This window comes from Ananas comosus, linkage group 1 (assembly GCF_001540865.1).
Source record: "Ananas comosus cultivar F153 linkage group 1, ASM154086v1, whole genome shotgun sequence".
Taxonomy (NCBI): domain Eukaryota; kingdom Viridiplantae; phylum Streptophyta; class Magnoliopsida; order Poales; family Bromeliaceae; genus Ananas; species Ananas comosus.
This window is the reverse complement of record NC_033621.1, coordinates 17,039,684-17,066,332: the sequence shown is the minus strand read 5'-3', so window position 1 is coordinate 17,066,332 and position 26,649 is coordinate 17,039,684. Positions and strand designations below refer to the sequence as shown.

Below are 26,649 nucleotides of genomic sequence, written 5' to 3'. Positions count from 1 at the left end.
TAAGAAAACTCTTTTCTTCCCTTTTAACGTACACGCAATGGTCTTCTTCGATCATCACAAAGCCTATTGAAATAATTGCTCTATGAAAACGTTGATACCATTGCCTAGACGATTGTTTCAAGCCGTAAATGGAACGTTTTAAGCGGCACACTTTGCGCTCTTGTCCTTCGGCTATAAAACCAGGAGGTTGATTCATATAAATCTCCTCGTCTAGTTCTCCATTGAGAAATGCAGTCTTCACATCCATTTGGAACAGTTCCAAATCTAAATGTGCGACGATAGCCAGAATCAGGCGAATTGAGACAAACCTCACCACTGGGGAGAATGTCTCTTCATAGTCTACTCCCTCCTTTTGGGTGTATCCTTTCGCCACTAATCGGGCCTTATATTTGTCAATTGATCCATCCGCCTTACGTTTTATTTTAAAAATCCATTTATTTCCAATAGTTTTGCGTCCAGACGGAAGATCAACTAACTCCCACACATTATTCTTAGCCATAGAACTCATCTCATCCTCCATAGCAGCTAGCCATTTATCACAAACTGGTGAATTCAAAGCTTCAGCATAAGAAGCCGGCTCATCAAGATCCGTAGAAGCACACATGAACGATTCCCCTTCAATCTCAAATCGACGACGGGGAACACCTCCACGTTTACTTCTTCGTAATGATGGACTTTGTGAGCCATGGTCAATCGGCACACTCCCACTGACCATAGGATCACTCCCACTGTTTTGGGCTATTTCTTCATGTGGCCTCAGTGCCTCATTCTCGCCTAACAATGGGACATTTCCATTAGGTTCTTGCAACTCGTATAGTGCAAGGTCCTTTTTAATCTCACCAATGTCTGGAAAATCATTCTCAAGAAAATCCACATCGCGCGACTCTATCTCAGTCATTCCTCCATCAGGATGCTTACCATACATCACATAGCCTTTCGAGCAATCAGAATATCTAATAAAAATTTGTTTATTTGCTCTAGGGCCTAACTTTCCATATTTATGAGAAGTATTATGCACATATCCTGCCGATCCCCATGGTCGTAAGCCTTCCAAATTTGGCTTTACACCATGCCATAGCTCATAGGGAGTTGAAGGAACTGACTTAGAGGGCACTCGGTTAAGTATATAGGCAGCAGTCAACAACGCATCACCCCAAAAACTAATTGGGAGGTTGGCTTGCGCCATCATAGACCTAACCATTTCCAAAAGAGTCCTATTCCTCCTCTCTGCAACACCATTTTGTTGCGGAGTACCGGGAATAGTTAACTGTCTGCGTATTCCCTTTTCCTCACATAGTTCCCTGAACTGGTCTGATAAATACTCTCGTCCTCTATCAGTACGTAGAACTTTTAGAGTTCTTTCTGTTTGGTTCTCAACCTCCACTAAGAAGCGTTTAAAATAATCTAAAGCTTCTGAACGGTGAGACAACAGATATACCGAACTATAACGGGAGTAGTCATCAATGAAAGTGAGGAAATAGTACGCGCCATGACGTGCTCTCACATTCATAGGTCCGCATATGTCTGAATGAACTAGCTCCAATGGATGAGTTGCTCTACGTGCCTTACCAAAAGGCTTTCTGCAGGCTTTTCCTGCTAAACATGGTTCACAAGGAGGTAGGCTAAGCTTAGCGAGTGACCCCAACAGGCCTTCTCTAGCTAGTCGAGCCATTCTTTCTTGTCCAATGTGACCCAATCTCGCATGCCATTTGATAGAATCAGATACAATATCAGAAGAAACTAATAAAGCAGAATTATTGTTATTAATAAAATCCAAGTCTAAATTTAAGACAAAGAAATCATTCTTTAAACAACCATTACCATAAAAGTCCTTGCCCAAATAAATATCTAACTGAGTATCCGTAAATTGAAAAGAAAAACCTAATCTAAGTAACGCTAAAACTGACAGTAGATTACATCGGATGTTCGGTGCATACAGCACATCGTGTAATATCAAATAACGACCATTGCGCAATCTAAGTTGGTATGCGCCAATTCCAAGGACTTCTTCCTCAGTGCCGTTTCCCATCATGACATAATGGCTGCCAGCAGACACCCGACGATAATCCACATATCCTGCTCGATCTCTCGTTACATGCTTTGTTGCTCCTGTGTCTACAATCCAATCAGAGAGAGCGTGAGCAACAAAAACGTGCGAGCATACATAAATAAGAGAGTCAGGATTGGGATTTACCTTCTTCGGCTCAGTGCAATCACGAGCGAAGTGTCCCATATTTCCACAGTTATAGCATTTCACTTTATTTAAATTTTTCTTTCCGCGCCTGCCTTTGCGGCGCTTCTCAATTCCGCCCTCATTTGGCGCACGGTTCCCAGTCTTTGCATATTTATTTTCTCCATTTCGGCGCTTGTGCTTAGGCCACTTGCCTCTGCGCTGTCCACCGTGGGCAACGAGTGCATTGGCACGGTTCGCCTCTCTGCGCTCCGCTTCCAACTCAAGATGTCGAGATATATCGTTGAAGGTCTTAATACCTTCATTATGAGTCAGCACAATCTTGATTTGATCCCAAGATGAATCTGGTAAGGACCTTATAACTGATTGAACCTGTTGTTCGTCAGTGAGCTCGCAACCGGCTGCTTTAAGTTCTCTTATCATAGCAGACATCACCCTTAAGTGCTCTGCCATAGAATGCTTCGGGTCCAACATGTATTGATTGAATTTGAGATTCAAGGCACGAAGTCTTGTGGTCGACGTGCCCCCATATTTCACTTTGAGCTGCTCCCACATATTTTTAGCAGTCTCATAATTCTCAAATTCTTTGATCAAATCATCGTGCATACAACTCAACATGGTATATCGTGCACTTCGATCTTTCTCAAGCCACTCGTTATAGGCTTGTAAATCGCGACGGTGCTGAGCCGTCGTGCCTTCTTCAGGCTGAACCATACTGTTGGTTAAATGGCTAAGTATCCCTTTCTCATTAAGGAGATATTGAATTTTCTACGCCACATGTCATAATTTGCTCCATCAAGCTTATTTTGATTTAACGAATCCGCGATGGAAAAATTTTTGGAAGCCATATATCACTACAATAATGCACATAATTTTAAATTAGGCACAAATATCCACTGTTATTCTCAATCCAATTTTATAATAAAATTTCTCACTGCATCTTCAAATCGAAAATTTCGCCTTTGAAAAGACTAATAATCATCTCATCCAATGCAGATAAAAATAACATACCAAATTAATTAAGAATAAATCCACGTCACAAAATAAATGATGAACATTATGCAAATTAATCAAAATAACACATTGCAACTTTAAAAGTATCGTCACATGTATCGTAGGCAATATATTAAGTATTAGATTGCACAAATTTATACAAAAAAGGCTTTAGGCCTTTGTTCGGCCCATATGGCTGGGCCCAAATTGCATGCATGTGGGCTGGGCCATGTGCGGCCCAGCGCATGGATTAAGCTGCTGCTGGATGCAGGAATCACCTACGGCCCATCATGGAGGGCCTCGGGCCCTCAAAAAACCCTACACGCGGGCAGGCTCCGGCGCAGCCAATTGCGTGGGTGAGCCTTCAGGCCCAGCATGCATACGGCCCAATCACCAAGTAGGCCTCATCCGGGACAAACGAGCCAATGTGCGGATGCTTTTTAATAGGTCCTTGCACCAGCGAGTTAATTTGCTTAGATCAAGGAAGCATACATATGTGATGTTGATTTGCCAATTGCGAATCAAAACTTCACCAACAATAAATTTTATATTTTTTAACAACATAAAAATATATTCAATGTTAAAAAGAACGAATCATCGAACGAAAACAAGCACTATATAGCTCTGATACCACTGTTGGATAAAAAATAAATAAATATCCAAAAATATAAGTCGCAAAAATCACATAGATTTTTACATACCTCTTTTGTTGCAGAATGTATTACGATTACCAGGATCGAATCTCGTCTTGTTTTACGAACTCGTTGATCCGCCAACGTCCCGTCTCAATTTGTTGCACGTTGTTCTTATTCGTTGCAATCCGGCTACTAGAGTCGATCGCCGCACACCGCCCAAATCCCTAGGATTTATGATGGTGCCCTAGAGCGAACCCAAGAGAGAGAATTTTGTGGAGAGATGATTCTTATTTTTTTTTGTTGTCTCGTATGTGGTCAATACCTCATATATTTATAGGCCATAAGGAAGATATTAATCCTAATCATATTCTGACTAAATCTCACATAGATAGATATTTAAACAGATTAGGATTTATCTGTTAGATTTATTCCTTATCCCATGTAGACTAGGAATATAACAGATAATTATAAATATTTATTTCTTATCCCATATGGATTAGAAATATTTTAGATAAGTCCCAATATGGACGAATCCTAACACATCTATTTGCTTTTGTTTGTTGTTCTCTATTGTCAGTTTGTAGCAACTCTGTTACTACATTTTTTTTTCCATTGTTCACTATTACTCCATCTACTATTTAGTGAATCAGACATATGTCATCTCACAACATCATGATAATAAGTGTAATATACCGAAACTTCGGTAGAGTACTCCGGACTTTAGCCAAATTGACTAAAGTGTCCGAAAGAAAAAGTTGGACAAAGTCAAATTAATATTCCAACAATGTTGGAAGGGTTAAAAGTAAGTTCCAAAAGAGTTAGAAAGGTTTTAGTATCGATCGGCGCAAAATAGAATAGAAAAAGATGCAAAACTGAAATTCTGGAACTTTTGTTACCGGTTTAACTTTGAACTTGTACCGGTACTGCATTGTAAACCGAGAGAAACAGCTCTCAGGTTTGCCTCTGCGAAACTTTGTAACCGGTGACAAACCAATTTAGTACCGGTACCAAGTGTAATAACCAGAACAGCAGCTCTCGGGTTTGGTTCTGCGTAATCGTGTAACCGGTGACAAAAAGCCTTGTACCGGTACCAAAGTCTGCTTCGCAGCAGAGTGAAGTCTGCTGCAAATCTGAATAGATGAGGGATCTTTTTGCCATTGTAGCACCTTATAAATTACCCCAACACTCCCACCTGTTCACAACAGCCAACACCTCACTCCCTCTCATTTCTCTCTCTCTCTCTAGAGATCTCTCCAAGGAGCAAGGAGAAAAAGTAGGAGAAGGGTTTTTGGAGGAGATTTGAGACTTTTGGAGGTTTGGAACTCTCCTACAAGGTGGACTTTGGAGAGCTTAGGGCAAAGGTGAGGTTTTCTTGTAAGATTAGGGTTAGGGCTTGGATTTTATGCCCCTAAATCTTTGGATTTGAGCTTCTTACAAGTGTAGAAACCTTCTAGTGACCATAGAACACATGGAAATCAAGCTTTCTTCATGTGCTCTCATAGTGGATTTCTAGGGCTCGGTTTGTATGCCCTAGAAATGGTTGGAGAGGATTAGAAAAGATTCTAAATGAGTTCCTAGAGGTTCAACAAGCTTGCTTTTGCTTGTTCTAGAGATCAAACCCAAAGATTGAGCAAATGGCATTATTAGGGCACCGAAATTAGGGCTTTTGCCCTAAGGTGGTTTAAAGGCAAATTGACCTTGTAGAAACCAAATTAGGGGTATTTCTAACTAGAGTGTGAACTCGGTGCAGTGATCCGACAAGTGTACGCAATGAAATTGACAAAAAGGTCGGTTTTGGTACAGATTGCCGCAGCACGCGGAATAGGCGCCCAAAAATTATAAGAATCGAATCGTAGCACCCTTGCAACCATACAAGATGGGTGGTGCATTCCGAAAATGTTGAATTTTCTTTTATGTCTAAAGTCTCATTTTTGAGCATATGTGAATGTTGAACATTATGCATAGTAGGGTTAATTGAGAGCTTCTAGTTGCATGTTATGAGTACAAATGCATGTGAAATAATAGTAAAAGAGTAAGAACTTGTAAACCCTATGTATGCATGATCAATGACAAGAACCTAGTTGAGGTAGAGAACAAAAGTGACATGTTGACGTAAATGTAAAGAGTGGCATTGATGAGTCTTGAATACTAGTGTTATAATAGTGACATTAATGAGACAAGAATGCTAGAGAACAAGTGTGGCATTAGTGAATGAGTACAAAGAACAAAGTAGTGTATATGACACTAGTGAAAGTTAAAGAATGCAAGTAAAGAGAAATAGTGACATTGTGACATAGAAACCTTAAAGTTAAGGGTCACATGAGTATTGGAATCCTTAAACCTAAGGATTGATCATACTCGCCTATAGTCTTGGCTTGAGGGAGGTCGCTCCCCCTTGAGCGATGAACTCCGGAGTTGTCATCACTGAGAAGGGGAATCCCCAGAGGACGGTCCCAACGGGAGGAAGCTGAGGGCCCGTTATTAGGGACTTGAGTTGGTGAGTTATGGAACCCTGCGGGAGGAAGCTGAGGGCCCGACGGGTTAGCCACGAGATTGTGTAAAGGAAAAGTAAACTTGCATTCATCATGAGCATCTCATTAAGCATATGATTGATTATATTTTGTTCAGGCATATTAGCTGCATTTGTTAGTTGGTTACTATCTATTCTTTCTTCTATTATGCCTGATTTAGACCTAGTGGGAAAGTCGGCGAGGTCGGCGGTCGAACCCACTGAGAACTTTGTTGTAGTTCTCACCCCCATTTTTCCACAGAGCCGGGACCGAGTGAGCCGGCTGACGATCGCGGTAAAGATATCGCGCCATAGACAGGGACCACCTGAGTTGGTTTCATTTTGGTTTAGTTGTATCCCCTTTATATCATCTTTTGTATTTTGATGATTATAGATGTTTAAATGAAAGAATGTGATTGATGTAAGAGAACTTATATTTGAATGCAAAAGGGTTATATTTTGAGATATCATGTGATGTAAAAGAGAAGAAATGATGTTAAAGAAAGAATGCAAATGTAAAAGTTGAATGCATGTATGTGATTTAAAGTTAATCATATTACTTGTATGTTGATTAGATAGTACTTTCACTTTGGCTATTGCTTGCCCTCGTACAAGCCAAGTATATGTATGTTTCCGTTGTGCAAATTTTATATACTTGCTCTGTACTTGTTCTTGAGCCTTGGGAGAACAGGGGAGGGGCTGTTCGTTCGGCGTCTGTTCGACGTATCCGAAGCGACCAAATAGGCCGGGCTCGGGGCATGACAATAAGTACATTTGGTAATATTTTATTTTGAACCAATTTACATTTTTCTTTGAATTTTAGATCCTTTCAACTCAAATTTCTTATCTATTCTAATTGTGCTTCTTTTTTTCACTTTGTTTGACTCTAGCTGTAGTATATTGAGAGAGTTTTCTGAGGATGCAAAGCTGTAGCACACTGGACCTTTGCAAATTGCGAGGTTCGAGTGTTCGATTTGTATTCCGAACTTTTCCACACTTGGTGGAGGGCCGTCGATGGTATACCGGCCTAAAAGTTCGATCTCGAGACTTTTGGCAGAGTCCTGAGAGTTTTTACTCTCGGGGACCGGTCCCTGATGGGAGAGACCGGTCCCCTAGTGAACAGTGCTGCGCAGCCGGCGAGGCAACCGGTCCCTGACAGTCGAGACCGGTCCCCGAGCGCGTCTGTGCGGGGAGAGACCGGTCCCGCGCAGGGAGAGACCGGATTCCCGAACGTTGGATTTTCGGGCTGAGAGACCGATCCCAGGTGGGGAGAACCGGTCCCTCTGGCGAAAACTGCCCAGACCGGGCTGATGTGATTTTGAATTTTGAGGGCTTATCAGAGGATTTTGTTACTTTAGAGCTTATAGAGAGCCTTTCTTCTCTCTCTTTCCCTCAATTTCTCTCCACCCCATTTGCATCTAGAGAGAGAAGAAGAGAGGGAGAAGAAGAGGAAGAAAAAGAAGAGCGAGAAGAGCTTGCTTAGAGCCTGAGCATCCCCTTCTTCCCCAATTTCTCACTTTGGTGGCTTTGAACTTAGTGGTTGGAGCTTTGGGAGGATCAAACTTCAACCTACTTGGTTTGAGCTTGGATTGAGCTTCTCTTGAGGTTGGTAGCTTGTAATCCCCATTTGATACATCTTTCCTAGGTATTAGAAACCCTAGATTTTGGATTTTAGGTTAGATTTGAGGCTTCTTGATCGTCATTTGAATGGTTTGAACCATTTATATAGTTCAGATTGGGGAAGACCCCTACCTTGCCATTTGAAGAATTAATGAGAGAGTTTTCACTTGAGGTGAGTTTTCCTCCCAACCCTATACTTGAGAAGCTTAAATGATTGAGGCATATTGCTCTTCGTCTTCGTTGGGTGACCCTATTTTTTATGCTCTAGGGCTATAGGCAAGCTGTGGAATACCTTCGTTCGGCGATACGAAAAGAGTCGATTTGGTGGCGTTGGGCTTCGTGGACATGGCGAAATGGCCCCCTGATGCTCTTTCCTACTGTTGTAAAATATTTTTAAGTTTCATTTTCTATGCAAATGGAAATTTATATTGAATTTTTAGAGCACTTAAAATGCATGCCTTGTGGGTTATTATGAAAACTTCACTATATAGTCAGCAGCTATGACGAGTAGAGAGTAGCATGCATACGCAAAAGTGTTTATTGATTTTGCGAAGTGGATAAATACATCTCTTATGAAAATTGAGACTTGGAAATATGTTACTATTGGAACATAGTTGCCATGCTTTGACATAGAGAACATAGATGTCCATCAAGGGCACGTTGAAACTAGTAAACTATGAAACTGCAACATAGGACATATCGATAGGCCACTATTATCCGCTACATTCCATGTTAGAGACATGATGACATAGGGATAGGCCGTTGAGATATTTGACACATTCTATGTTATTAAGCATGAGAGATTGGTACTTGCGACAGATCTGTTTGACTACTTGCCATTGTGCCCATTCGCACATGCTTGTGAGGGTCGCTCCCTACAAGCCGGCACTCCGGAGATAGCCATCGCGATTCATATTCGCCGTCGGATTGGACGCCGAAGTGGATTGCGTGGCGCCAGGCTCATTCCTAGGGGAATGATGACTACCACGGGCCATTAGACTCGGCACGCGCCAGACAGACTACGGGTGGGTCTCAGGCCATAGACAGCATGCCTTCGGTGTGGTCTCTTCAGATTTACTTGAGTATTCATTATGACATGTGCACAGATTATGACTTAGAGTATTACTTGGACATTGACTAAATAGTAAAACAACGGAACTTTTACTATTTCGCATTGTGAACATTATGATAGTTGAGGCTTTTTACTTCATGCATAATTGCTTCATACTTATGCTAATTACGCTAAGAAAGAGATATCATGTTGTAGTAGGTTACATTATTTTTACTGACCTTTTGCTTTCTACTGTTATTGTCACTGACATCTTTTGTAGCTTTGGGCCTTGTGATGCATTCACTGAAGTCAGTAATTGCCCACTGGGAAATACTATTTTAATAGTTCTCACGCCCCTGTTTTATGGTTTACTTTTCAAAGCCTTCGGCACCGCGGAGGCACGGATTGCGGCAAGGGGATCGCTTAGCTAGCTACCGGGAAGATCGGTACTTTGCCTGGTGTTACTCTTTCTTTTGTAGTTGAGAGAGTGAGAGGTTTTGTATCCATGTATAGAGACCACCTATATATCTACCTATAGCACTTGTATCTGGGATTTTCTTGTATCACTTTATGTTTTTATTTAGTAGATTTACAGTTTTATCCTTATCCCTTGTTGTAGCATTTAAACATTTATTGTGCTCTGATACTCCTAGATGTCTTGTATTATTGCTTTTATTATTGTTGTTCCTAGACGCCTTATACGTTTTAGACGTATGGCGGGTCTGGGCACGCGCCGGGCGGGCTTCCGCTGGGTCCCGGGGCGTGACAAAAGCAATTGACGAAAGCCCTTTAATTCGAGAAAGGACTTTAAATTATAAAGATTTATATGCGAACTTTAAATTATAAAGATTTATATGCAAAAAAAAAAAAATGTATGTAGATTGTATAGGAATTAAGTTCATTCTACGACAATTTGTGTTTTTAGATAATTTTCTCTCTGTACTATGATAAATTATCTTTGGACCCATATGTTTAGCTAACATAACCCATACATTTGGCTAACATAGAGTACATCTTTCTACCATTATTTTTATGCTTTGGAAGTATGGATTCCTAAAGTGTCTTTGAACTTTCTCACATATTCTAAAGTATAAAAGCTGATTATGACATTGTTTTGGTTAATTGTTATATTTATACATATGTATACTTCTATAGAATCAGCCTGCCGCAAAGCACGGATACCTTCACTAGTCATTAATTAATTTAATAAAATTTTCAATTTGATTGATAAAATCACTCCACTAAAAAACAAAAAAAAAAAAGGTTAAGGTGTTGTTAACCAAAAAGGATTAAAAAAAAAAGTTGATGGGCAGTACATTTTCATCTTTAAAAAAAAAAAAAAGAAAAAAAAAATTCCTCTAGCGACGCTAAACTCCAATCAAAAAGAATTTGATCGGGCACAGCAATAAAGATGAACAACGTATAGTGAACACACATTACTAGAACAATAATTACTTATTTAAAAACCACGTTCAAATCAAATGAAAAAGAGCATCCTTTTGCATAAATATTCCAAATCGATCAAATTAAATGGAAGAAAAAAGAACCTACAAATTAGGAAATTAAAGAAGCACCTGAGGCATTTGCCATGCTCCGGGGATATCGAGCCTCGACGCCGCAAAGATCTGCTCAGAAACAACAAATTCCACCAACTTATTACCCAAAAAATTAGCGAAAAAAATAAAGGGATGAAAGCGGTTTGATTGGAAATAAAACCCTAGAAATCGGCGACGCCCCGATACCTTGTTCGAAGGATTCACGAGGCAGATCCCGACATTTCTCCGGTATCCTTGCGGAGGCGCCTCCATGGACGCGGCGAGCTTCGAGGTCGGTCGAGGGAGTGGCACGCGGGTAAATTTGACGAGAGGCGACGGGTAAAATGGGGAGACGGGGAAACCTAGGATGCAGGGGAAGATGATGGAGCTGTGGAAGCGAGCCGAGAGCATCCTTCATACGCCTTGAGAAGATGCCGTGCCCATCGCGCTACCCGAGCTTGCTCTACTTTCTTGTGGACGAAAATGCCCCGATATTTGTCGAAATTCCTGACTATCCTTTATATTGCTATTTACTATTTATCAACTAAATTCAAAAGCCAATTTAAATCAATCGGTTTTGAGTTTTTTTACAAAAATAGGTCTAGTCTTTTTTAATTTTACAGATTTGGCCTGAATTTTATCAAAAAAATGAATTGAATTGAAGCCGTTGTGCGATTTTCAATTTTTCACTTAAGTGAATAGTAATCGGCGTTTCGATCGGTAGCGTACGTATAATATTAGCTTTGGATGCGAATCGGGCACTGTTTCGAACAATCCAATAAGTCGTTTTCGATGGTCCAGTAGTGCCGAGAGTCATGGTGAAGTCGGATTTTGGATTCGGCAATCCGAACACGAAAAAATTGGCAGATTTTGATGTTTCAGTGATGCGCAAGTTAGGTTTCTGAAGGATAAACCTAATATCTTATGTATGGTTTTGAATGGGATTCATTGTGGAGGGACTTTTAAGCGAGTCACCTCATGTTAGGGACTTGCTATGAAATTTTATCGTAGGGAGGGAGTTACGTGCAATTTCGCATGAAATTGCATGCATTATTGTGTGAGGCTAGGGTTTGGATTATATATCCTAACCCTAACCCTAGCCACTTAAGCCACCTCTCCTTGCCGCACTGTCACGCCCCGCGACCGCTACCGATTTGGTCCGGCCCGGGCGCGTCGAACAGACGCCGAACGGACAGGACCTACCCCGTCCGCCCAAGGCTAACCAACAGATCATGTATAAGAATTTACCCAGGAATCAATTCATAAATACACGATCAAAAGCACCACCAGTGCAACAAGACGAGAGCAAGATACGAGTATAAAAGATATACAAGTACATAAGAGAGACGAGCTATCTATTACATTCATTTGACTTAATACATTCAATTACATCTTTTACATTCTTCCAAAATATAAATACAATCACTCCACCTCACCCTATACAACACCTACTCTCAATTATAAAAAAAAAAAGGGTGATGGCTAATGCAAAAGGGGAGGTAGCTAATGCGACTAAAGCGCCGGGCCCTTACCGCGATCCTCACGCTCACCGGGGACACCCGAACTCGAACCTGTGATAAAAATGGGGGTGAGAACTAACTTCCTTAGTTCCCAGTGGGTTCGGCCGCCGACTCCGCCGATCTCCCCACTAGGTCCAAGCGGGCACAAGTAGATATACCAATAGATGGATAGACAGATAGATATATAGATAAGGAGCTGTAAATGACGGAAATGAAGCTATTCTACTATGCCCAATCATAAATGTATGAATGCATGTCCAATGAATTGGTAAGCAACTAACCTGTCATCATGTCCAAAGGTGAAGCTATTCACTCGTTCAATAACATCATTTACTTGTTCATTAATCTCATGGCTTACCCGAAGGCTCGCCTACAGCTCACTAGCCATCTCGACGCGTAGGGAGAATCAACTCACACTACGGACCCGAGACCGTCTGGCGGGGCCATATAGGCAATCCCTGGCGTGACCAACATCCGGAGCGCACTACTTGTGTGGGGCTTCCATCACAAGATTTAACAGACCGTGAGCATGATCCAATCCTCTAAGCTCGAGGATACCCTATCCTTTAGAGTCACAATCATCATATAGTCCATAGGTGTCACATACACTATTAACTAGATTGTCCGTTTGTCCGCTATCGACTAGATGCCACTCATTCATAGTTTACTATTAACTAGATGCCACTCGTTCATACTTCATCATTTTCTCTACATCATAGGATTCACAATCTCGACCCAATCCTTATCAATCCAATATATCAATTATCCGATGCACACTACGATACCATGAAGGAAAAACATAAGGAAAGGCAATGCATACAAATCCTATAATGCAATAATACAAGATGCAAGATCAAATATACTAAGACATAGGAGGGAGCCCGATTGCTTCGGGATGGACACCACCCACCTCTTGGCGATGCCGCGATGATAGAAAACTCGACGTTGCGGTCTTTGCACGTCGCTTCAACTCCTCGGGGCAAAGCGAGCCCTCGAGTACCCGACTCGGCGATAACTCCGCACCCGCTCGTCGGATCGGCAAACCGTCTTCGCCGACGCGTTTAGAGACCTAGCAATTAGGTTAGCGACCCAACAAATTAGATCAAAACCCTAGATTTCCCAAAATCCCAATTCCAAGCCCTAGGTCTCAACAACGGAGAAATCCGTGGTGCGAGCTTCGATTTTGAGCTCGAACCATCTATTCATTCCCAATAGGTTCCATTTGAACCAATTCTAAACCATAAAAACCCAAAACCCTAGAATTACCATTAAAGGGGTGGAAGCTTACCTCTAAGCCAAGCTCCAAGCTTGCCTTAGCTTGAAGGAGGGAGAGAAGAAGACCTTCTTCTTCTTCTTCTTGAACTTCTCCTTCAACTTCTTCCTCTTTTCCTTCTTTTCTTTCTTCTCCTTCTTCTCTTTCTTTTCTTTTCTTTCCTAGAGAGAGAAAGGGAAAGAGTGAGAGAGAGAGAGAGAGCAACTGAGGGTGAGAGAGAGGTCCCCAAGCCCTATTAAAGGCCATTTTGCAACTAGCCCCCTCAACTTTTCATCTTTAGAATCAGCCCTCTCTGGGCATTTTCGCAGTGAGGGACCGGTCCCAGCTCGGGGAGACCGGTCCCCGAAGGCTGCCATCTCAGGCAGAGAGGTTTTCGCGTTCGGGAACCGGTTCTTACTTGAGAGACCGGTCCCCGGGAGACCGGTCCTTATTCGAGAGACCGGTTCCCGAAAGCTGAGTTTTCGGGACTTAGCCAAATTTCGGCTATTTTCGCTGGGCCAACGTTCGGGAACCGGTCCCTCACCACCAGGGACCGGTCTCATCAGAGACCCCCGCAGCCCAGCCTGATGGAACCGGTCCCTCCCTGCCAGGGACCGGTCCCCGAGAGAATTTCTGCTCCAGTGCAGATTTTGCACTGGTGCTCCCGCGGACCCTTCCTTAATGCACTTTATGCATTATAATCACCTTCGGACTCTCCGAAGCCTACACACTCGACAACTAGTCGATTCTGGCCGAAGTCTAATCCTCGAGTTTCGAGAATTCACTTCCTTACACGCACCCTTCTTCTCCTAGCCACGCCATCCGCAACCCTCCTTGGCCGGCGGCTGGCCATCCTGCAGGCCGGAGCAGCGTTCAAAGAAGAACCCGCACCCTCTCCCTCCCAATTGCGCGATCTTTCATTCGAACCACCTTCTCCCCTTCTTTTCTCTCTCGGATTGGGAATTGGAGGAGTGGAGGATCCCCCTCAGATCATCCCTAGCACAACCCCCTCAAACCTTGGACCAACCTTGCCGCGGTTTGCATTGGCTCAAGTCCAGCCTTGAGGGCTAGTCGCAGTAGTTAGGGCACGGCACCGGCTGCATTTGGACATCGCCAAATCCTCCCTCTGAACCTCCCCGACTTGCTGCAACCTTCCTAGACCTTCTCCATCGCGTTCGTGGATAGCCGGAAGCCGTTGTTACGAGGTGCATCCCAACAGGCATGTTTGACGCTTCGCCTTGAGCCGATCTGTGTTCTTTTGCATATCTATGTTGGGAAGAAAAAAAAATAATAATAATAAAATAAAAGCGAAAAGATTATGGTTGACCCATAATATTTGGGCTTATTCAGTTTTGTTTTGTAGGATTTATATGAACCCAAACATAATTTGGGCCAAACAGATTTAGGCCCTTTTATTAGGCCACATGTGAACATAAACCTGTGGGACTTATGTGTCACGCCCCGGGACCCGCCTATTTGATCGGATTCGGGCACGCCAATAGACCATCGAACGAACAGAATTTTTCCTGTACATCCTAGGCGTCACAATCCATACAAAACGCGAGATTCCAACCAGGAACAATAATCAAGCAAGGATTGCATAAGGAAGTATCAAAAACATAAATGCAACTATACTATTATAAGCATTCATCCCAGATTTCACATATTATAATTTTCATTTACATTTAACTTCCAAATACAATCGATATTATTACAATATTGTTTTCTTCTTTTCTACAACCCCTAGCTAGGCCGACTTGGAGTATTGCTATTTCTAGTCTCTGTGATGGGGGCGCTATCTACGGAGCTATGCCCTTTCCTCGCGCCGCCGCGCCAACAGACCGCCAAATGAACAGAATTTTTCCTGTACGTCCTAAGCATCACAGTCCATACAAAACGCGAGGTTCCAACTAGGAACAATAATTAAGCAATGATTGCATAAGGAAATATCAAAAACATAAATGCAACTATGCTATTATAAGCATTCATCCCAGGTTTCACATATTATAATTTTTATTTACATTTAACTTCCAAATACAATCTATATTATTACAACATCATTTTCTTCTTTTCTACAACCCCTAGCTAGGCCGACTTGGGGTATTGTTATTTCTGGTCTTTGTGGTAGGGCGCTATCTACGGAGCTACGCCCTTTTCTCTCGCCGCCGCGCCGCTCACGTGTGAACCTGAAATCCCCAAAATCACATGGGTTGAGAACTATATCCCAGTGGGTACGACCACCCAAGGGAAAAGCTCGACCCACAAGGTCCGAAGAAGGCACTGCAAACATGTTAGTCCAACAAATATCCACAGATATATATTTTTCTTAAAATATTTTATGCAACTAACATTTATCATGTTCATGCCTCGCAACATACAACAATGCAAATCATGCAACTCCACATGCATCAATGTAAGTCATGCAACTCTACTTGCAACAATATAAGTAGATCTACTGATTTACTTTCTGTCTCGCTATCCATAGCTCATCCAAATGACATCTAAGGTTTCCTCTATCTTAGACTCATGTCATTTACAATTCTGCTCATAAGGTTTCATCTACCTTTATTGTTTGCTCACAAGGTTTCATCTACCTTTATAATGCTATCCACCCGACTCAGTCTTGAGTCAATCATCCGCGGAATACCGTGTAAAGCCAGGCTCGAGGTAAAGGACGTCTCATATGCACCTCAGCCTTAAATCCACTCAATTGTGACTCCGAATCCACTCTACTGGGATTCAACTACAGCTCATATGCTTGTCACCCAATCTGCTTGGCTAACTAGAAGGTTATGCCTCGCATCACTTCTCAAAATCTTATAGGTACGGAGAATTTGCACTCGCACACCGAGACCGTCTGCAGGACAACTATATCTGCTCCTAGTATGACATCTTCGGAGACCACTGCTTGTGTGGAGCGACCACCCCAAGCGAAGAAAAACAGACTAAGTAAGTATAATCCAATCCCCGTCTACAGAGGATACCCTGTCTACAAGGGCCATAGTGTTTCTACCACACTAGATTCAAATGTCATATTGACAACTCGGGAAAGTCTGCTATCCCTGTAATATACCGAAAATTCAAAAAATAAATATCGAACTTTAGTCAAATTGACCAAAGTACGAGAGTGGTACACTTCGGAAAGTCCTGAGGTGTTAAAATGATCAAAAGTGTGTTGTGGGAGGTTTTCGGGAGCTAAAGAATAAAAAATCTGCAAACTGCAGTTTTGAGCTCTCGGGGACCGGTCCCTGGTGGGAGAGACCGGTTCCCGAACGCGTGAAAAATTGAGCAGCTGAAAAATCGGCTAAGTCCTGAAAAATCAGCTCTCGGGAACCGGTCCCTCCTTGAGAGACCGGTCCCCCAGAGACCGGTCCCCCCAGAGAGAGACCGGTCGCATTGCATGCAGCAGCTTTGGCTGCGCTGGGACGAGCTTCGGGAACCGGTCCCTAATGGAGAGACCGGTCCCCGCCTGTGCGAACTGCCTAGTCCAGGCAGTGTGAAAGAGTAAAAGTTGAGGGGTTTAGCTGCGATTTTGCAACCCATAGAGATATGTATGGGGACAAATAAGGTATTTCTCTCATTTCTCATCCCCTCCCACTCTCTCCTCTCTTTTTCTCTCTAGAAGACAAAGAAGGAGAAGAAGAAGACAAGGAAAGGAGGGAAAAGAAGAAGAAGAAAGTGGAGAAGAAGAAGGAGTAAAGAAACTCCCTCTCCCTCATCTCTAGCTTGGAAAAGGAGAGCTTACAAGGTAAGCCTTGAACCCTAAATGTAGTAAATTCCAAATTAGGGTTTGGATTAGGCCAAGAATGGTTTTAATGGAATGTTTAGAGTCTTTGAAGCCTTCTTTTTGCTTCTTTTGAGATCAAAACCATGGTATGGTATAGAGGTGAAGCTTGAAGGTGAGCTTCAACACCTCTCATGGTGAAACCCAAACTAGGGTTTTGATTGAGCTAGTAATGGTTTGAATGGACTTTTTAGTGTACAAAGAAGCTTCTTTTGCTTCCCAATGAGATCAAGCCCTAGGTTTGATGTACGTAGTGGAGCTAGGGCACCCAAATTGGGGCTTTTGCTCATGAAAATTTCTAAGTGAAATTGACCCTCTAGAAACCTAATTGGAGGTATCTCCGACGCGTTGGTGCGCTCGGATTAGCGTTACGAAAAGCCAATGTAAAGATATGGGCAAAAAGGCCTAATAGGGCTTCGTTTTGCCGTAGGTAAAGAACGAGAAGTCTAAAAATCCCAAGAAAAATCGTCAAAGCACCTTTGGAAGCCTACGAGGTGGGTGGTGCTTTCCAAACTCGTTGAACTTCCCTCTATGCCTAATGTGTCATTCAATTAGCATATGTTTATACATTGTTGCATGCATTTTAGGGTAAAGTAATGATAGATATGTGATGTTGCATGATTGTGAGTACAACTTGCATAATGTGATGGTTGAGAACCTTATGAATGTCAAAACCCTATATATGTATGCATGAGAGAAAATGTGAGTACCAGGTGAGGCGAAAGAACACAGTGGCATTGATAATGTAAAGTAAAGTGACACTAGAGGTAGTGTGAGGCAAAGAATCAATGTGAAGTAAAGAATAATGCTAATGACTAAAGAGAAAACAAAGTGGGGTGTATAGAACAAAAATGCTAAAGATAGCCAAAGGTAAAGAAACGTAAAGAACATGATTGCTAGAGTTAGCAAAAGTAATGAATGGTAAAAAACAATGATTGCTATAGTAGCAACATAAAGTGATGTAAAAAACACTAGAGTTAGTGTAAAGTTAAGATTGAACATACAATTCTTTGAGTTAAGGATTCAATAATACTTGCTATGAGTTCCGTGCTCGAGGGCGGTCGCTCCCCCTCGGGCGATGCGCTCCGGAGTTTTTGCATCACGGGTTGGAGTAAACCCGAAGGACGGTCTTAGCGGGAGGAAGCTGAGGGCCCGTGATGATGGACTTAATGTGTAGCAAGTTAATGTGGCGAAACCCCCAGGTTAGCCTTGAGATTAAAGAACAAAGAGCAAAGAGCAAAGAACAAAGAACAAAGACAAAGTGTAAAGTGTAAAGAATAAAAGAACTTGCATAATCTGCATATATTTAATGTTGAGCATATTTCCTGCTCATTCGTTCAGGCATATTAGCATCATATTATAGATTGGTTACTATATACAGCTTATCCTTTCTATTATGCCTGAGTTAGTCCTAGTGGGAAAGTCGGTGATATTGAGGCCGAATCCACTGGGAACTTTGTTGTAGTTCTCACCCCCCTTTTTCCACAGAGCCGGGACCGAGCGAGCTGGCGAGCGACCGAGGTAAAGGTATCACGCCTTAGTCAGAGGCCACCCGAGTTGGGTTTTCATTTTGTAGTAAAGTACCCTATGATCATCTTTTGTACTTGATGATAAATGATGTAAAGAAAGAATGTAATATGTATTTTGAGGTAAATGTGATGTGAGAAAGAAATGATGAAATGAAATGTAAGGAATTCAAAAATGTGCAAGATGAATGCAATGTATATGATTAAAAAATGAATCATAGTACGAGTGAATGTTTAGTTTCATTTTTCTCTCACTCGTGGCTATTGCTTACCCTCGTGTAAGCCGTATTTGTATGTTTCCGCTAGTGCACTTCTTGTTTGAAAATATACATGTGATAAGCCTTGGGCGGACAGGAGAAATTCTGTCCGTTCGGCGTCTGTTTGACGTACTCGGGCCGGCCCAAATTGGTATCGGACCCGGGGCGTGACAATCCCTATGTTCATGTCATAGTTTTTCTACCACACTAAATCCAAATGCCACTCATTCAGGTCATTATGTTTTCCAAGTGTTTCTACCACACTAAATCAAATGCCACTCGTTTATGTAATCATGTTTAAGTGCCTCTACCATACTAATTCACATGCCACTCATTTACATAAACATTTTGCCCAAGTTCATCACTTGTTTTCCAATGTCGAATTCTCTAATCAACCTAGAGTTATCGACCCCAGTTCACATCTACAAGAATCTAGCACATGCTACAACAACATGCCATCACGCATATTCATCTAGCATCTCAAGATATGTCAACATGCATATTTATGTAATATAATCCACAATATGTCAACATGCATATTTATCATCTAGCATCTCAAGATATGTTAACATTCATATATTTTTATCCTCCAATGATAGTCAAGCATCTCATGCATTCATATAGCATCATTTTCATGCATTCATCTAGCATTTAATTCATGCATTCATCTAGCAATTAACTACCATTATATGCATCAACGGAAAACAACACTTCACTTTGACATAGAAGTGAGCTAATATCTTCGGTGAGCACAACCCACCTTGTAACGCTCTCCGATTGCTTGTCGACACTTGCAATCGGCCTCCCGCGGCACTTGTCATCCGGTTCGGCTCGAACCCGCAATCGACCATCAACCCCATATTAATTCGCAAGCTAGAGATGTTTGGGACTTTTCTCTAACCTTTAATTAGAGAAATATAGGGTTAAAATAGATCAAAACCCCAATAAACCCAAAACCCCCATTCTAAGCCCTAGCTTACTCTTATATTCCAAATAATCCAAAATTAAATGGAAGAACATGGATTTAATAGCCTAGGGATCATTAGAATGCCATTCATAAAGGATTTAACCAAATCCTAAACACTGACCAAAATGCGAACGCCGAGTCAGAAGCACGCCGCTCTACCGGGGGTACGAAGACTCGAATCGTCGCTCCCAATGCATTCCCAAGCTTCTTCTCCTCCAAATCCCAAAGTTTGGGAGAGAGATCTAGAGAGAGGAGAGAGCATTCTAGAGAGAGGAAAGAGCTTCTCTCTCTACTCCATTTGTGTGTGTGTTGCTTTTGGGCTGTGGGAGGAAGAAGAAAGGGGTGTAGCCCCATTCCCTATAAGTCAGCACACAATTACCAATCAGTCCCTGCACTTTCTGGGCAATTTTCATGTTCAGGGTCCGGACCTTGGCCCTCAGGGTCCGGACCCCGTAGGTCCAGAAAAATTGCACTTTCCAGACTTAGCCAAAATTTCAGCCTTTTGTCATTTCTTTTCCGTTTTCGCTCGTTTTCGCTCCGTGGGTCTTCGATTCGCCTCAAATCGCACCGAGACCACCAAAACATGTTTTCGGGTGCGTTCAAACTGTCTTTTCATCCACGCCTTACCGGATTTCGGCCAAGGTCCAATCATAACTTTTCGGGTTTCGTTTTCGTGCCTAACGCATACTGAAGCACCCGAATGCTCCCGAACTTCACCGGAACCACCCTAATGGCTTTCCAAACCAACATACACCGTAACTTCGTAATTATAGAAGTTTGGTATGCTACATTATGAATGCCCATTGAATTTTTGAGCCTATCTAATAACTCGAGCCTTATCTTAGCCCAATGAGTGTTATTTGTGCCCAACAGGCTTCATCAACATGGACCCGATCTCAGCCTAATTCTTTTTCAAATTTTGAAAATATCTCTTATCCTAACGATCTCATGCATATCCCTTTTCTTTCAGAATTCGATTTTGAATTTTGAACCCCCAACCAACCCCCAAAATATCTCCTAACCACCACATCCGTATCCCAAAATTCGATCTTTGAAAATTCAAAGTTCGAATTTTTAAACTCCCAACTGAATAGAAAATTTCTATCCCTCCAACAACTAATTCAAAATTCGATTTCGAATTTTGAATCCCCAACTGACTCCTCAAAATATCTCTCGCCCAACCCACGAATCAATCCGATTCCTCAGATTTTCCCTTTTGAGGATTAAGAAAAGATAATACATAGAGATAGAGAGAACAGAGAGAGGATAGCGATACGAAGAGAGATACAGAGAGAGATGAGAGAACAAAAAAAAAATCCAAAGAATGCGGCGCTACCTCATCGAGCCCTGCCCGTCGTCCGACTTCCCCCAAGGTAAAAAAAAAATAAAAAAAAGAGCCTCTCTCTTCTCCTCCCCCCCACTAAAAAACTAAAAAAATTTTAAAAAAATAATACATATCAAAAAAGAAAAAGAAGAATCTCTTTTCCTCTTCCTTTTTCTTCTTTTTTTAGGTCCTGCTACCGTCGTCATCCACGCCGTCTAGACGACTTCGATAGGAGAGAAGAGGGGAGCCAATGGTTCCCCGTTTCTTCGGACCTCTCTATACCCTATTCGAAACCGTTAATTGATGGAATGGGTGATTCACATGTCATATTGCCGCTACCTTTTTTAATTTTGTCGGTTTGGTGTTTTCGAAAGAAGAAGGGAGGGGAATTAATGATTTTCCGTTTATTCGGACCCTTCAACCTCTTTTGAGAATGTCGAATCAAGTTCGCCAACCGTTACGATTTATGCCAATGTCGTCATCTACGGCGTAGTCATATTCAATCTCGTCGGTTTGGCATTTTTGAAAGAAGAGAAAAAGGGAATCAACAATTCTCTGTTTTCTCGGACTCTTCAACCTCTTTCGAGAATGTCAAACCGAATCTGCCAACCGTTACGTTCTGTGCCACCGTCATCATCTACGCCACAGTCATCTTCAACCTCTCTGATTTAGCATTTTCGAAAGAAGGGGGGAGGGGAATCAACGATTTTTCATTTCTTAGGACCCTTCAATCCCTTTCGAGAATGTTGAACCAAGTCCGCCGGCCATTACGATCTATGCCACCGTCGTCATCTATGCCGCAGTCATTTTCAACCTCGTCGGTTTGGCGTTTTCAAAAGAAAAGGGGAGGGGAATCAATGATTCTCCGTTTCTTCGAACCCTTTAATTCCTTTCGAGACGAAAAACTTCATATACCCTACCTAGGTTTATCGAATATTCATTTTAGTACTCTTTAGTTTTAACTTTGTCACTGATTTAACAAAAAATATACTCCAAAATGGATAATAAAAAGAGAAAAATAAAACCACAGTATACTAACTTGACACAAAAATGAAACCACAGAGTACTAACTTGATACACTTTAAACCACAGGGTACTAAAGCAAGAAAGTGTGAAACCACAGGGTACTAACTTGATACACTTTAAGAGTCATGGTACTGGTACAACCCCATGTGGGTTGTGGATCCTACAACCTTTAGATCCTAGGGCTGAGATTAATATGATTTAGAAAAAAAGAAAAAAAATGATAACTTCACTCCCTCTTTTCTTTTCCCTACACATTTCCTCTTTTTCCCACACTTTCCCCCTTTCCCTCTTTTCATCCAGGGCATCCTCCACCCGCTCTCTCCTCTTTTCTCCATCTCTACTTCCTTTCTCCCTCTTCTTCCTTCATCCTTCGCCCATTTTTCAGCGAACTCATGTCGTGCGGTCATCCTCACGGTCTCTTCCTCTATTTTCGGCTGGAGTTGTAACGTTGCGATTCTTAGCCCTATTGTGCGTACGCCCCACACGAAGGCAGCATTGAGTAACTTGTAATTTTTCCTTTAATTTGAACATATTTTTTCATTTGAACTAATTAAAGAACTCATTGCTTCATTTGAACTCATTGATTCACTTAATTTATCAATATTTTGTAGCATTTTTGAGTAAATTATGAATTTTTAATTATGGTGAATTATTTCACTATTTTTTCACTGATTTGGACTACGATGTACTAGTTAACAGATAATATATTTTTATTATAATTATTTTTTATTGAAAATTTTCTATGCTTAACAATATTTTGTATTAATAGAATTTTTTTTGCTTGAGTAGGTAGGTGTATATAGGTCTTTGATAGGGTACTATTTTTCTAAATTTGGTTAAGTTTAATTTTGTTTGAGCTGTAGCAATTTTGTTGATATTTCAGCTAATAATATTCCTCCATAATTTTGTATTCAAGTGTCTCTGTCACAGTGATATGAAGTTTTATTCAAGTGTCTCTGTCACAGTGATATGAAGTTTTTTATGTCATAGTTTTTATTTTTTAGTTATTTAACTTGAAGAGGAGGGTCGATGTGAATTGAGATGACATTTAATAGAATCGAAATAAAAAATGGAATCCCGATTCCGTTGGATGAATCTCTAAACAAGACATGCCACACAGCAAACAAACTCTGAACTATGCACTTTGATTTGATTAAAATCAATTCTTGTTTCACTTAGGAAAACAAGTCCTGGATGAATTGACAATGCCCACTCGAATAATTCAGCATATTCCACATTAATAGGAGTATATTTATGTTTCTGCTTCACGAATATGATATTGGCCCACTCAGTACCAGAAATGCATTCGCACTGCTAGAGAATGGTACACTAGTAGAAATTGATCATGAAAATTCCGAGGGGGGTAAAGTAAATATTGATTGTGTGATTATTTTGTTTGCTTAAAATGTTATAATAAAATACTTGTATTATTTTCTTTCATCGCAATGATACATTTTTAGGGCTTAGTAGAATGTTGTCTATACATTATAACTTTAGAAGTATAGATTTTGATAAATATTTTGCCCCCTCACTATTATTCCAATTTTGTATTCCGACTACATATGATGTATTACAGGTGACCAATTTTGTTAAATCTCTGGGTAGACTGATAATTTGAATTGAAAATTTTTTAGATGGATGAAGAAAGAAATTGTGAGGTCAGAAAAGTAAATATTTCAACACCAGAAATGGGAATGTCTTTTATTAATTTGGAAGCCGTTTTTAATTTCTATAAGCATTATGCACAACAATTAGGATTTGGAGTTGTAAAGAGGTCAACTAAAATGAGTGATGGCAAGGCTACGTATGTAATAATCACATGCTCTCGTCATGGAAAAATACATCGGACCGTGACCAATCTTCGTCCTCGTCCATCGGTAGTGAAGACGAACTGTCCTGCGAGGATAAATGTAGTAATAAATGCGGATTCATCTTGTGTAATAAGCAAAATTAAACTTGAGCATAATCACGTCCTAAATCCTTATAAGTCTTGATTTTTTCCTTGCAATCGAATTATAGATTGAAGTGTCAAGAGGCGGCTTGATCTTAATGATCGTGCTGGAATTAAATTGAATAAAAGTTTTAATTCTATTGCTGTTGAGGCTGGTGGGTATGAAAACTTAACATTTGGAGAGAAGGACGCTCGTAATTATATTGAAAAAGTCCGCCGGTTACGACTTGGTGAAGGCGACAGCGAAGCAATTTGTAATTATTTTAGAGAAATGCAAGAGAGGGGTAACATACCGAAACTATGGTAAAGTAATCCGGACTTTAGCAAAATTGACTAAAGTGTCCGAAGGAATTAGTTGGACAAGTCCCATTTAACTTTCCAGCAATGTTGGAAGGGTTAACGATGAGTTCTAAACAGATTAGGAAGGTTTTAGCATCGATCGGCGCGAAATAGAATCGAAAAGATGCAAATCTGAAGTCTGGGCATTGTGTACTGCAAACCGAGAGCAATTGCTCTCGGGTTTGCCTCTGCGCGATCGTGTTACCGGTGACAGGGTGATGTGTACCGGTACACTTTGGTCTGGCAGCAAAGGTTTAGTCTGCTGCAAATATAGGTTTTTGGGGGGCTTGGTTGCTAATGTTACAACCTATAAATAACCCAACTCACCCATTTTCCCCTGTTTATGCAGCAACCTCGCCCTCTCTCTCTCATTTCTTTCTTTCTCTCTCTAGAGACCATCCCCTAGAGTAAGGAGGAGAAGGATTGGAGGAGGTTGAAGGAAGGATTGGAGGTTTAGAAGGTCAAGGAGCTCTCCTACAAGGTGGACCTTGGGAGTGCTTTGGGCTAAAGTGAGTTTATGCAATAACACTTCTAGGGTTTGGATTTATACCCCTAATCATAGAGTTTTGATCTTCTTGCAAGGCTAGAAGCTTCGTAGAGACCTTGAAAAACATGAAATTCATGGTTTCTTCAAAGTGCTCTAATGGCGAACTTCTAGGGTTAGTTCTAGATGCCGTAGGAATGGTTCAAATGAGTTAGAGATGATATTAGAGAGATTCCTAGATGATTCTAAGCTAGTATTTGCCTAGTTACAAGATCAATCTAAGGAAAATCTATATATGGCATTGTTAGGGCACCAAATTTGTGGCTTTTGCCTCCGATCGTTTCTGGGGCAAATTGACCTTGTGGAAACCTAATTAGGGATATTTCCGACGCGTTGGAGCCCTCGGTTCGACGAAACGAAAAGGTCTAAGTAAAGATATTTAATAAAAATCCTAATTTGGCTTATTTTGGTACAGATAGCTGCAGCATGCGGATTAGGCGCCCAAAAATCTCGAGATTTGAAGCATAGCACCCTCTCAACTATAAAAGGTGGGTGGTGCATTCCCAAAATGTTGAATTTTCTTTTATGTCTAAAGCGTCATTTTTGACATATGTGTATGTTGAGCTTTGTGCATAGTAGGGTTGATTGAGAACTTCTAGTTGCATGTTATGAGTATAAATGCATGTGAAATAATGGTAAAAGAGTAAGAATTTGTGAACTCTATGTATGCATGATCAATGACAAGAACCTAGTTGAGGTAGAGAACAAAAATGACATATGGACATAAATGTAGAGAGTAGCATTAAAGAGTCTTGAATACTAGTGTTACAATAGTGACATTAATTGGACAAGAATGCTAGAGTTGAATACTTAGAGAACAAGTGTGATATTAATGAATGAGTACAAAGAACAAAGTAGTGTATATGACACTAGTGAATGATAAAGAATGCAAGTAAAGAGAAATAGTGACATTGTGACGTAAAAATCTTAAAGTTAAGGGTCACATGAGCATTAGAATCCTTAAAGATAAGGATTGATCATACTTGCCTATAGTCTTGGCTTGAGGGAGGTCGCTCCCCCTCGGGCGATGAGCTCTGGAGTTGTTATCACTGGGATGTGGAACCCCCAGAGGACGGTCCTAGTGGGAGGAAACTTAGGGCCCGCGATTAGGGACTTGTGTTGGTGAGTTATGGAACCCGGCGGGAGGAGGCTTAGGGCCCGACGGGTTAGCCACGAGATTGAACAGTGTAAAGCAAACTTGTATTCATCATGAGCATTCTATTTGAGCATAGCATTCTATATATTGTTCAGGCATATTAGCTGCATTTGTTAGTTGGCTACTATCTATTCTTTCTTCTATTATGCCTGATTTAGACCTAGTGGGAAAGTCGGCGAGGTCGGCGGCCGAACCCACTGGAAACTTTGTTGTAGTTCTCACCCCACTATTTCTACAGAGCCAGGGCCGAGCGAGCCGGCGGATGATCACGATAAAGGCATCGCGCCATAGCTAGAGACCACCCGAGTTGGTTTCACATTTTGGTTTAGTTGCATTCCTTTTAGTTATCATCTTTTGTATTTTGATGATTTTAGTATTATGAACCTGTTAAATATTGTAAAAGCTTATCTTTTGGAGGAAATGCATTATGTTCATTTTGGTGATATTGTGATGTATAAAAAGAAATGAT

The 26,649-nt window shown here is 41.3% G+C and overlaps 1 protein-coding gene across 1 annotated transcript in view; it reads right to left on the bottom strand.

Moving 5' to 3' along the window:
• Positions 1-11,024, bottom strand: part of LOC109710390 (nudix hydrolase 26, chloroplastic-like) — a 32,993-nt gene extending 21,969 nt beyond the window's left edge. The window contains exons 1-2 of the mRNA XM_020232922.1: positions 10,742-11,024; positions 10,574-10,624 (exon numbers count right to left, since the gene is read on the bottom strand). Of these exons, the coding sequence (XP_020088511.1) occupies positions 10,574-10,624; positions 10,742-10,945 (255 nt within the window). The 5' untranslated portion in view covers positions 10,946-11,024. The remainder of the gene's footprint in view (positions 1-10,573; positions 10,625-10,741) is intronic.